At 34.7% G+C, this 12,297-nt stretch overlaps 1 protein-coding gene across 1 annotated transcript in view; it reads right to left on the reverse strand.

Moving 5' to 3' along the window:
• LOC136154528 (fibronectin type III domain containing protein 3C1-like) overlaps positions 1–12,297 on the reverse strand; it is a 54,253-nt gene that overhangs the window by 24,593 nt on the left and 17,363 nt on the right. Inside the window, exons 9-21 of the mRNA XM_065916783.1 lie at positions 11,460–11,519; positions 10,963–11,101; positions 10,379–10,432; positions 10,151–10,272; positions 9,890–10,064; positions 8,968–9,054; positions 8,600–8,738; positions 7,913–7,981; positions 7,389–7,507; positions 7,159–7,264; positions 5,104–5,210; positions 4,786–4,899; positions 3,633–3,782 (exon numbers count right to left, since the gene is read on the reverse strand). Of these exons, the coding sequence (XP_065772855.1) occupies positions 3,633–3,782; positions 4,786–4,899; positions 5,104–5,210; positions 7,159–7,264; positions 7,389–7,507; positions 7,913–7,981; positions 8,600–8,738; positions 8,968–9,054; positions 9,890–10,064; positions 10,151–10,272; positions 10,379–10,432; positions 10,963–11,101; positions 11,460–11,519 (1,441 nt within the window). The remainder of the gene's footprint in view (positions 1–3,632; positions 3,783–4,785; positions 4,900–5,103; positions 5,211–7,158; positions 7,265–7,388; positions 7,508–7,912; positions 7,982–8,599; positions 8,739–8,967; positions 9,055–9,889; positions 10,065–10,150; positions 10,273–10,378; positions 10,433–10,962; positions 11,102–11,459; positions 11,520–12,297) is intronic.

Here is a 12,297-nt window from a genome sequence, read left to right on the forward strand (position 1 = left end):
GTTGGATGGCATCACCAACCCAATGGACATAAGTTTGAGTAAACTCCAGGAGTTGGTGATGGACAGGGAAGCCTGGCGTGCTGCAGTCCATGGGGTTGCAGAGTCAGACATGACTGAGTGACTGAATTGAACTGAATTTAGTAGACTGTATCCCTCCAGAGGTATAGTGCAAATGTTGAGTAGGGTGGAAGTTCAGCTTTTGTCTAGGCCCCTTTGATTTCTTTCCAGAAAAAGTAGGGCAACTATTTATACTGCATCGCTGTCTCTGAGTGTGGGTATAAGCTCAACTCCTCACTGGGTTATGCTGATACCACAGAGAAGGGAAGTGCAAGACTAACACCTCTATTTATTCAGGGTGGAAGTGTAAACTCAGCTCCCAGCTGGGTCTTAATGACACCAAGGGAAGAGAATGGGGTAGCTTAGCTTTCTCAACACCTAGATCCCTCTCTAATGGCTGAGAAGATATGGAGACTGAGCTCTCCACTGGACCCTACTGACAGCAGGTGAAGGCGGGTGGGTCTGAGTGCTGACTAGCTCTGCTTCCCATATTGTCTTTCAGTCTCAGTGCTGGTATGTGGACATGTAAGTTCAGCTTCACTCTGGGTCTCACTGATACAGGAGCAGGAGGAAAGTAGAGAGCTAACTAGCTTGAATCATACCACTTTGTTCAGTATGTTGCTGCTGGGTGGGGGTGGAGGCTGAGCTTGCCAACACTACCCTTACAACGGAATTAGAGAGCTGCTGCCTGCTTCCATGAGAGAGGTATGGAAGACTGGAAGCTCCCTGCTTGGCCATACTGACACCAGTTAGCAGGGGAATGGAAGCAGAGTACTGCCTGATTCTGCCAGGCAGAGGATGGGAGATTAATTACCTGCTTGGCCCTGCCAAACCTGATACCTCTGGCTATGGAAATTAGAGCATGTTGCTTGCTTCTGGGATAAATTGGATAGTCAGCTTCCTACTTGGCCTGTTGAAATTTCATGGGTGGGGAAGGACAGGGATATGTGTAATTTTTCTGTTGATGTTTGCGTGGGGGTAAAGTGGGTATTGCCAACAATATTTTCTTTTGTTAGGCTACCTTATTGCCAGTCATTTTGCTGGGGCTGGGGTGGAACAGGCTTTTCTTGGAGTTTTTGTTCAGTTTGTCCCTTTTGGAAATTTTGAGTTGGAGACTTCTCTCACACCCTTTTTGGGCTATATGGGAGATGTTAAGGAAGTCTAGGGGCTCACCACTGTGTTATTCAAGTTGTGAGTCCGCCAGGATTTTTTTCCTTCCACATTTTTCTTTCTTTCCACCATTCAGAGTTTTCCTATGTTTGCTTGTTGCATTATGCTCAGGATTTTTTGGTTGTAAGAGGGAAGACCTGGGAATTATGGGGGTACTCTGTCTTGACTAGAAGCTAGTCCATTGATTTTTTACCTCTCTAATATCTTTTAAATTATTTAATGTCTCACCATTAATGTCTGACCCACTACAGCAAACTTAATGTTCATTAACTCCCCTATTCTTTGAACTATTGTGGTGGCTGTCTAATAAATATATATTGTGAGAGCATTTTTCTAGTACAAAAATAGGGGTATCCAAAAATATTACAAAGGATTCTTTTCTTAAAAAAAAACTTAAAAAACCCTCCAACTTCCAGTTATGAAAGGCAATCTGGAACATGCAGCTCAGGCGCCAGTATTAGGGTTCCTAGAATTTGATGGCTTAACACTATATGGACAACATATCAGGTAACTCTAAATGTAGGCTGCTTCCCCAAACCTTCAAGTTATGAATTTTCTAATTCTAGTAGAAGATGAAGGGATCACTTCCACCTAAGGTATTCAGGGAAGCATTCGTGCAGAAGCTTGGCTTTATGGAACAAGATAGAAGACAACCAGTATGAACAAATGTACAAAACATACTTGGGGTGGCAGTAGACTTGTTTGTTTGGTATGGTTTACGCAGTTTTTCCTAATTAATGATAATTATCACTTTGGGTGCTTCTATAATATACAGATTAGTAGATCTCTGGATTAGAAAATTTGATTCAGTAGGTCTGAGTGGAGGTGCAGAATTCAGTGTTTTATAAAAGCATTTCAAGTGAGTGTTAGTTCAGGGAAATTTGGGAAATATAGAACTGAAGAGAAAATAATGTCAGATCAAGTTGGAATAGAAAATAGGTGCCATCATGTTGGTGTTTGAAAGAAAGCAACAAAATTCTGTAAAGCAATTATCCTTCAATTAAAAAATAAATAAATTTAAAAAGAGAAAGTAGGTGCCAGATTATGTGAGGCTTTAAAAGCAAGGTAAAGGAACCCAGAATGTCGTTGCTGGATATGATGAATATTTTAGATCTGGCTGCAAAAGAACTTGATGAATGCAGTGGTGCAGACAGTGAAGGCATCGTACGTGGCCTCCACCAAATACCAGAAGCCCCAGGGGATGGCGTCCCTCAACCTCCCTGCTGTGTCGTGGGAGATGAAGGCGCCTGAGAAAAAGCCCTTGGTGAAGAGAGAGAAACAGGATGAGACGCAGACCAAGATTAAAAGGGCATCTCAGAAGAAGCATGTGAACCCCGTGCAGGCCCTCAGTGAGTTCAAAGCTATGGACAGCATCTAAGGCTGCCCCCGGCCCTCCTAAAGATCCCTCACTGTTCTTTACTCTTGTGTATTTGCTAAATAGAAAACTGATGTTAGATTCCATAGGGAAATAGATTCTTGAGACCTGGCCAACCTGGTGAATTTTGCAAGGATGTACTTGTGTTTAAGTCATAGAATTCAGGAGCATGTATCTAGCTATATTTTTTATACTCCTAAATAATTAAAAGTAAAAATTCCATAACCAAAGAGACTCCCATATGAACATGTTAGTAACACTGTTGACCAAGTTGAGATGCCTGTCCTCCTAGTGGTGGCAGCAGTAGGTTTGGGAGAGGGTATCTGCCTGCACCTTGGTTCAAGGAGGGGCTTCCCCCACTTCTGGCCACTTGGCTGGTAGTAAATGACCAAAGACGACCCGGAGCAAGCATCCTGGGCGTCTTAGGAGGTCCTGGAGAAAGGAACATTCCCAGACAGGTCTTTAGAGGGACAGATCACACAAAACTAATTAAAACAATGTATCTTAAAGAAAATGGATTACTCTCTTTATAACATGAAAGGAGGGTTTTAACGCATGGTTACAATTACTAATGTACTCTGCTGTGGGACATTAATAAAGTTGCTTTTTTCAGGCTAGAATGTTGTGATGCCATAATCAGAACATGCTTTTTTACCTTCCTTCAGCTTCAAATGCAAATTCATCATTGGGTTCATTTCTAATAATTGCAGTGCTTCCTGCCTTGGGCTCTGGAGAGAAGCCTGACAAAATAGTGTTTGCTTAGGTAGTAATTTAGACTTACCTTATTTGTGATTACTATAGTGATTACTATAACTACAAGGTATAATTTTACTTTATTTAAATTTTATGAATTTGAATTTTTTTACACTAACTTTTCCCAATAAAGTCCACTGTGAAATCATGAAAAAAAAATATTTAAGATCTGGAAGTCTGTGACTTCTTTTTGGTTTTTACACTGGAAATGGTATATTATGAATGTGAATAGCATAGCTTAATACTTTCTTTACATTGGAAGAACTGTTAGGATTACCTGAACTCTGCAAAAATATGTAGTGGCGGGAATGAGACCTTTAACTTCATAGCTCAGACAAGGGCCAGTGTAAATCAAGTGCATCGAATCTTCAGTTTGTCCCCATTCTAGTCTGTAACCAGTGATTTCAGCAACATTACATACAGGAATCTGAAAAATGCAACAAAAACAAAAAATTTATCTCTTTCTACAAGGATTCACTATACTCAATACTATGGAAAGTAACAATATGATCCTTTCAGGGTCAAAGCCTATAATCTATTAAATGGAATGAAATATAGACAACTACAGAAATAAACATAATGTTGAACACTAAAATTAACATTAAATGGCTCAAATAAAATTAAGAGAAAGGATTGGATAATCCAACATACTAGTGGGATCAAACACAAAGCCCAATACTCTCTGGCTTTTATACAATGGTGTGAACAGATCAATCACTTTTTATTATATTTAAAAATTTTTATTGTAATATAGTTGATTTAAAATGTGTTCATTTCAGGTGTACAGTAAAGTGATTCATCTCTCTCTCTATATATATATATATATTTTCTCTATATTTTTACATTCGCTTTCATTATAGGTAATCATTTATTATTATCAGACTAAAGGTTTTTTGTTAAAGTTAAAACTTCTCTGCTAGAATTTGAGAAAAAGGGAAGAAAAAAATCAAAGATACGTAGGCAAATTCTTTTTGAGTTTGATTAGTTTGAAGGGGAAGATATTCAAATGGATGTAAATTTAAAAAAAATCTTCATTACTTCACAGTCACATTTCTTATGTGTCATACCGTGGTTATATGCAAACAAACTATCAGATGTTTCCTAATGAAACTTTAAAAAAACTATAGATTTAATTTTATTATCTCTTATTTTAGTTTAAAAAATTCAGTTGGTTGCATATTGATTGTCTCTTTGGTTTTCTAAATTTATTACCCTTCAAAAATATAAGATTTGGAAAGCAGGATTACCATAGCCTTAGCCTTTCTAACAGCACTAGCAACAGGTCTTAGGTGTGTTCTAAAACCATGGTCCAAAATTTATGGAACCCTAATCTAGACTCTGACTCCTTAGGGAGTTATAGACTTTAAAAGAAATTTCTAAACCAATTGCTGTGCTTTCATATCACCAAAATTAATAAACTGATAACGTACTTCCCAACTAACAACAACACAGGTTGGACTCTTGCAGGTTAGCACAGGTATACCACATTGAGTAGGAGGGCTTGGGACTGGAGCAGTTTCACATGTCACTAAATGAGATCCAGACTGCAAATAAACACAAAGAAATAAATAAGCTGACATACAAATGATTGTACAGGCATCTTCACTCCCCACCTTGATAAGAAGTAGAAGCATGTTTTCATCCAAAGTGAAATGAACAACAAATGGTCAGCTGAACAATTTAGTTTTCCCAGATTTATTTGTTGCTTTTAACCAGAAACTGAATTCTCTAGGAATGAATTTACTCACTGTGCATCTCACTTCTGAGCCAGAGTGCCCTTGTGCATCATCTTGGTTACCATTTGCCTTTTTGACATTTATAAGTACTTCAGAGTTTCCTTTTGTAGGAGAATTGTCTATAAAAATATACAATTTTTTTATTTTTCTTTTTTAATTGATGAAAAATAATTTTGTGTTGATTTCTGCCATATAACAATGCAAATAAGTCATAGTTATATGTTTTTCAGTTGCCAAGTCATGTCCAACTCTTTACAATCCCATGGACTGCAGCATGACAGGCTTCAGCATAATTATGCATGCACACACACATATATATATATGTGTGTGTATACATATATATATATATATGTATACACACACATATATATACCTTCCTGCTCTCTCCCCTCCCTCCTTTCCCCTCATCCCATCTCTCTGGGTCATCACAGAGTGCCAGACTAGGCTTCCTGTGTTATTTAGCAACTTCATACTATCTGAAAAATATGCAAAATTAACTTAAAAACTGCAAATTTTAAGGATGGTACTTAAAAACACAATATAATTTAAGAAGATATGTTATAATAGTTATTTTATGCTAAAGTAACAAAAAGCTCAAATTATACCAATTTGTGTTAGTTAGCTTTTTAATTCCCAGACATTTAAATTTTTTTCTGATTTTAGTTACCAAGAAATAACTTTCCAGACATTATTTGATTTTGCACTAAAAGAAAACCATTTATTCTGTTTTAGTAGATTTAATATTGAGTTGGCCAAAATGCTCATTTATTTTCTGTAAGATGACTCTAGTGGAGTTTAGTTGCCTTTAACTTCATTGAAAACAATTTTGTAAGCTTGTATTGTAACAGCTATCATATCAGCATGCATTTAAAAAGACAATGAAATTGGTGAGTTTTTGTAGCTATTTTAGTGTTGAAGATGGAAGAAAAAAAGTAACATTTCAGCATATTATGATTTATTATTTCCAAAAAGGTAAAAACACCGAAAAAGATTTGTGAAGTATATGGAGAAGATGCTGTGGCTGATTGTATCAAATGTGGTTTGTGAAGTTTCTTGCTTGAGATTTCTTCCTCGATGATGCTCCACAGTTGGTAGACCAGCTGAAATTGATAGGGATCAAATTGAAACATTAAGAGAACAATCAATGTTATACCATGTAGGAGATAGCTGACATACTCCAAATATCCAAATCAAGTGTTGAAAATCATTCACATAAAGCTTGGTTATGTTAATCGCTTTGATGTTTGGGGTCCACAAAAATTAAGTGGAAAAAAATCTTCTTGATCATAATTCCTCATATGATTTTGTATTTAAACATAATAAAAACATTCCGTTTTAAAAAGAGATTGTGATGGGTGATGAAAAGTGGATACTGTACAATAATGTGGAATGGAAGAGATCATAAGGTAAGTGAAATGAACCACCACCAACCACACCAAAAGCCAGTCTTCATTCAAAGGTGATGTTGTGTACATGATGGGATTGGAAGGGAGTCCTGTATTATGAGCTCCTTCTGGAAAGCCAAACGATTAATTCCAATAAGTACTGCTCCCAATTAGACCAACTAAAAGCCACACTTGATGAAAAACACCAGAATTAATCAACAGAAAACATATAATCTTCCATCAGTATAACACAAAACTGCACGTTTCTTTGATGACCAGGCAAAAACAGTTACAGCTTGTCTGGGAAGTCCTAATTCTTCTGCTATATTTACCAGACATTTCACCTTCAGATTTCCATTTATTTCATTTTTTGTAAAATTCTTTTAATGGAAAATATGTCATTCCCCAGAATACTGTAAAAGGCACTTGGAAGAGTCTTTCGCTCAAAAAGAAAGTTTTGGAAGATGGAATTATGAAGTTTCCTGAAAAATGGCAGAAGGCAGTGGAACAAAACAGTGAACATGTTGTTCAATAAAGCTCTTGGTAAAAATGAAAAATGTGTCTTTAATTTTTACTTAAAACCAAAGAATTTTTTTGGCCAACTGAATATATTATTATAAAAATCAGAAGTTACAAAGCAGGAAATTTAGGTCAGTAATTAAAATCACAGAAGAAGCCTTACTGCATTGGATGTTGGTTTCTTTGGACTGCACTTTACCATTCAAGGGTGGAGGACAGCAAGATGCAGGAGAAAGATTAGGTGTCTGAACAGTCAATATATCTGAAGGCTAAGAAAAATACAAAGTACCTTATGGCTACTGAATTCAAGTTTAGTTTTGTAAAGCATTTAGTAATATTATACAGTTCATTTCAATCCTCAATTTAAAAACTTGTCTTTCTCTCTTTTCTCACCTGGCTATGGCCTATAGGTGAAGTGCAAAAGACTCTTAATTTATATGTAGTACCAGGTTGCAGGTGATTGTACAGAAATTCCCTTGTGGGTCCATTGTAGATTATGTTCCAGAAATTCACTGAAGGGATAGAAGCAAATTTGTCCAATTTTTATAGGTAGCTTATAAATCTGATCTCATGTATATACCATTGTGGAAGTTAACTACTGTCTAACAACCTATTTACAGTAATTAATTATATTCCCCATAGAATTAACCATAAAATCATACTAGATCAGTTAGTAAATATGATTTGTTATCAAAAACTGGAGAAATCCAAGTAAGTCCTAGGGTTTAGTTAATAGTATTATACCAGTGGCAATTTCCTGGCTTTGATAATTGCTCTATGATATTGCATTAAAATATTAATATTAGGAGAAACTAAGTGAAGGTTGCACATGGGAATTCTCTATACAATTTTTGCAGCTTCTAGGTAAGTCTAAAATTATTTCAGAATAAAACCTTAAAAAAATCATGATGCCTTACCATCCAAATTCTCCCTAACTTCTAAAGTGTAACTTGAAATGTTTGTCCCACCATTATCTTCGGGTGGTTCTGAAAAAGAGAAATAAAATTAAAATTATTCTTGAGTAAACTTAAAAGTCTTTCATTGCAATGTTATCTCATAAATTAAGATTTTTCATGGAAGAAAAATGCAAACATGACACTTCACAGGATATTAATATTCAGATATTAATAAAGATCATAAGAACATAATCAAATTACATTATTAGTTACTTAAGTAACTAATTACATTATGTGTTACTTAAGTAACATTTTAAAGTTCTTTGGAGGAGACTGAAATGCTAATTGTATGTACCTTAAAGTGGATTTTCCCAGTTTAGAGATATTTGTATAATATCTTGTCAAGTTGATATTTATCATCAGTGTGTCCTAATTACAGCCTCTATATTAGATATAATCTTACTTGTAACAACCATAATTTTAAAGGCTCATATAAGGTTCAGTAATTTGTTCATATGTGAATTAATGAGATAACAATAGAGAACTAGAAAAAAGAACATAGTTTATAATGGAACATTTATATGGTAAAGTATTTAATATACAAATGATTAAGAGACTACTTTGTAAAGCTGAGGGCAATTAGAGGAAGATTTTTTTCTCAATAGTTAATATTTAGAGTGAGTTTTAAAATAGAAAAACATTACTTACCCCATCCAATTTTTACTCTGTGTGCATGGATCTTTCCCTTTATATATGGTTTTTTAGGGGATCCAGGCTTATCTGGACAGGTAGCATATTTTACTTCTCTACTGGGGTTGCTTCTTCCTTCTGTATTGCAGGCAAAGATCTGTTTGAGTGAAAGAGAATACTTTGGTTGACCATTGGAAATAAATGTGTGATTTGAAAATGTGCAGTTTGCAAATAACACTATAAAGCAAGTTATTTGACTGAAAATTTCTGAGAACTAAATACAGAAAGGTTTCATTTCAACCCCAATAGACACTCATTTTTATCTTTAGTGAAGTGTATACTCTTATATTAATATATGATACAAGTTATAAATTATAGCCACATACCCTGAACTTGTATGTGGTACTTCTCTGAAGATTTCTTATAGTGCATGAAAGATCTTCTCCATTGTATTGAGGTTTAAAACCCAACCCCTGGAAACGAAAGACAATGAATTTAGGAATGAGACAGGCTTGGGTTCAAGTTCCAACTTCAACTTATTTTCCATCTGGGTGGTCCTGAGAAAGGCCCTTAGACTCTGAAATTCAGTTTCTCTGTATATTAAAAAAAATAGAGATAATTTCTACTTTAAACGACTCCTTTTTTCAGGATGTAATGAGATAATGTATATGAAGGCACTTAACATATTACTTACACAAAAAAAACTAAATATTAGTTGTTTTATTTAAAAGGGGAACTCGTGTAACTCTATGGCTGATTCACATCAATGTATGACAAAACCCACTGAAAAATAAAAAAAAAATAAAAAAAAATAAAATGTGGTAAAATATACATAACATAAAAGTTACAGTTGCTTTTTAAGTTGACTAGTCTATTCAGTATAGACTTGAAAGTTCGGAATGGAATGAAACAATTTGCCCTCCACCCACATCAGGGATTCAGGGAGATGAGGAAATGGCTTGCCCTGGTGAAGTATGTAGGAGATCTGTGTGGCCATGCAAGTTTGTCCAGGATAGGTGCAAAGTTGAAGAACTAACACACTTCTCTGGGTCTCTGTTCTGTTGTTATGGCTGTTGCTGCTTCTAACTTATTTGTAGGGACTTGGGTACCTTAAGATCTCCCTGTATAGGCTTGCTTAACCTTGGCTCTGCACTGGTCCCATCCAGGACACTGAGACTCAGGAATCATATACTTTGATCAAAGTAAGTTAATTAAATTAATAAAATCCTATTTTTTTCAGAGTAAAATGCATATAAAATATACCTAAGACTGAAGTTGAAGACTAAAGGATATGAAAGAAAAACTTACAGATCCTGCTTCCTCCATTTCTAGTACATAAGTAAGACTGTCATTTGGATTTGTGTTAGTTGGGGCACACCATTCTAGTGACAAATTACAGATTCCTGCTTCTTTCAGCTTAGGGGGTGAAGGTGTTGGAGGCATAGTTTCTGATGTATGGAAGACTGCTATTTCACTGAAATCACTGAAAAAAATAAATGAAGATGGAAAAATTAGTTTCAAGTTTTTATTGAAGTATAAACTTTTAAATACTGTAGTAGTTCAATGTACCTCAAGCCGAACTTATTTTTGGCAGCTAATCTGAATGAATATTTTGTAGAAGCATTCAGTTGAACGATCTTGTGCTGTTTCATGGTACCTATATAGCAATTTTTGAAGTCTTCTCCTTTGCCCTTAATAATATACATAAAATATTAGAAAATTATAAAATGTTTCAAATAAAAATTCATAATATTAATAATTTACAAATAAGTGCTTTAAAAAAACAAAACTGCTTACCTCATCCCATTCCAAAAAGAAGCTGTTTATTTTAGAACCATTACCATTGGAACCCTAAGAATATCAGAAAGATAAAATTATGAGCTATTTTTATACAGTATACCCACCCAACCATACACATGTATATATGACCAAAGTGAAAGAAACCACTGTAAAATTAATCTGTTTGCATTTTATTTTTGAGGTAATTCAGATATTAAAGTTAAAATGTACTTTTTACAGTCTATAGGACATGCCAAATTTTATGTTTTGTTGTGCTCCTTAAATTTTATGCAAGGAAGAAAGTTAGTACTTAAAGTAAATTGAGAGGTAGACTTATTGGTAGTCACAATTACAAATGTATTTAGGTTATAGAAATTGACATTTCAACTTTCATTAGTTATTGAAATTTTGATTGACATTTATCATTTACTTGATGCTCTATATAGACAGAAAGAGAAAGATGATTGTGGAGATGGAAAAGAGCTAGGGGAATAGGTCAGATGAAGCAAGCAAAATTTCACATTTAACATTCAAGACAAAGTGGGAAGAATGTTTTTAAATTAAAAAGCATTTTGAAGTACTTTTGGCAGTAAAATCCTTACTTTCCACTGTAAATTCAGGCTGCTCTTGGATCGATTAATCAGTTTGGGTGCAAGCGGACGGTCTGGTTTGCAACCTGGAGTTGTGAAGCTAACTACTTCAGACACAGTTCTGTGTGCTGAGCCTCTTTCAGTTGTAATTCTAAAAATGTAATGACAATTGTTGTAAGCATTCAAGTATTTATCCTAACAAATGTACTAAATTGCATACTTGAGTTTCCAGATACATTTCTTAGGAGCTAATTATAAAAATTTTTCCAATTGAACAAAGCTGTATCCTTGCAAATAATGGCTCCCAAACCACCCTCTTACCTGTTTTAAATGAAAGAAAGTGAACTAATGCTGGATTTGTAGGGGTTTGTTTTGAAACTTGAACGAAAGACCACTCTGTTAGCAAGTAGCAAGGCTGACAATAAGAATCATAGATAGTGAACTGATACAGACTCAGGAGTGGGACTGGCTATATGATGGAGGGAGGTTATGTAGGATGGAGTACTTACCTTACAAAATAGACCATGAATGGCTGTAGATCAAGTAGAGTAAATGTAAATTCATCACCACTGTGGAGATAATCTTTGATTATAACAGATCTCACATATATTTAAAAGTTAAGTAAAATCTTAATCTTATATATACAACTGATAAAGAAGCACAATTCTCTTGAAGTTTAGATAACTTGAACAGATTTTATAAGAATGCAAAATATGTGATATTAATAATTCAAAATTCTTTAATTGCATGCCAAGTTAATATACCTTTAGGAAGTGGAATTTTATTTTATTGCTACAGCTTCTTCACACTGTAATAATACAAATTTGTCTATAACTAGCTTATTTTAAATTGTGTTCATATGAAAAGCCTCAAAATCACCATGCATCATGCAATTTATTTGTTCACACAGAGCAGTCTTTTGGGGATGGCCACCTATCTGCTACAGTGGATTGAGTGGCTGTGCTCCTATACCTACATCTTCCTGAGCAAATACTCATAAGTACTTTGGTGTATTCTACCACCTCAAGGAGCTTCCTGAGCTTGTAAATCCTGAAATAGCCTCAGAAAAGAGCTAGAAGATTGTTACTTCTAAGCAAAGACTTATGCTTCTAAGTGAAGGTCTCTCAAAGTTGTAGGGTGATAAGAGGAATAGACAAAAGTATATTTTTTCTAAAAAACAATGACTTTTGTGGAATACATAATACCAGAAAAAGACTATTATGTAAATTCATGCAAAACTTAATTTTATACATAGCTTTTCATCACATTTTACATATTTTCATCAGTCTACTCAATATAGAAGATTATGTGTTATAATTTTTAAATTAAAATTTCTAGTTGTTAATT

The sequence above is a fragment of the Muntiacus reevesi genome, chromosome X (assembly GCF_963930625.1).
Source record: "Muntiacus reevesi chromosome X, mMunRee1.1, whole genome shotgun sequence".
Taxonomy (NCBI): Eukaryota; Metazoa; Chordata; class Mammalia; order Artiodactyla; family Cervidae; genus Muntiacus; species Muntiacus reevesi.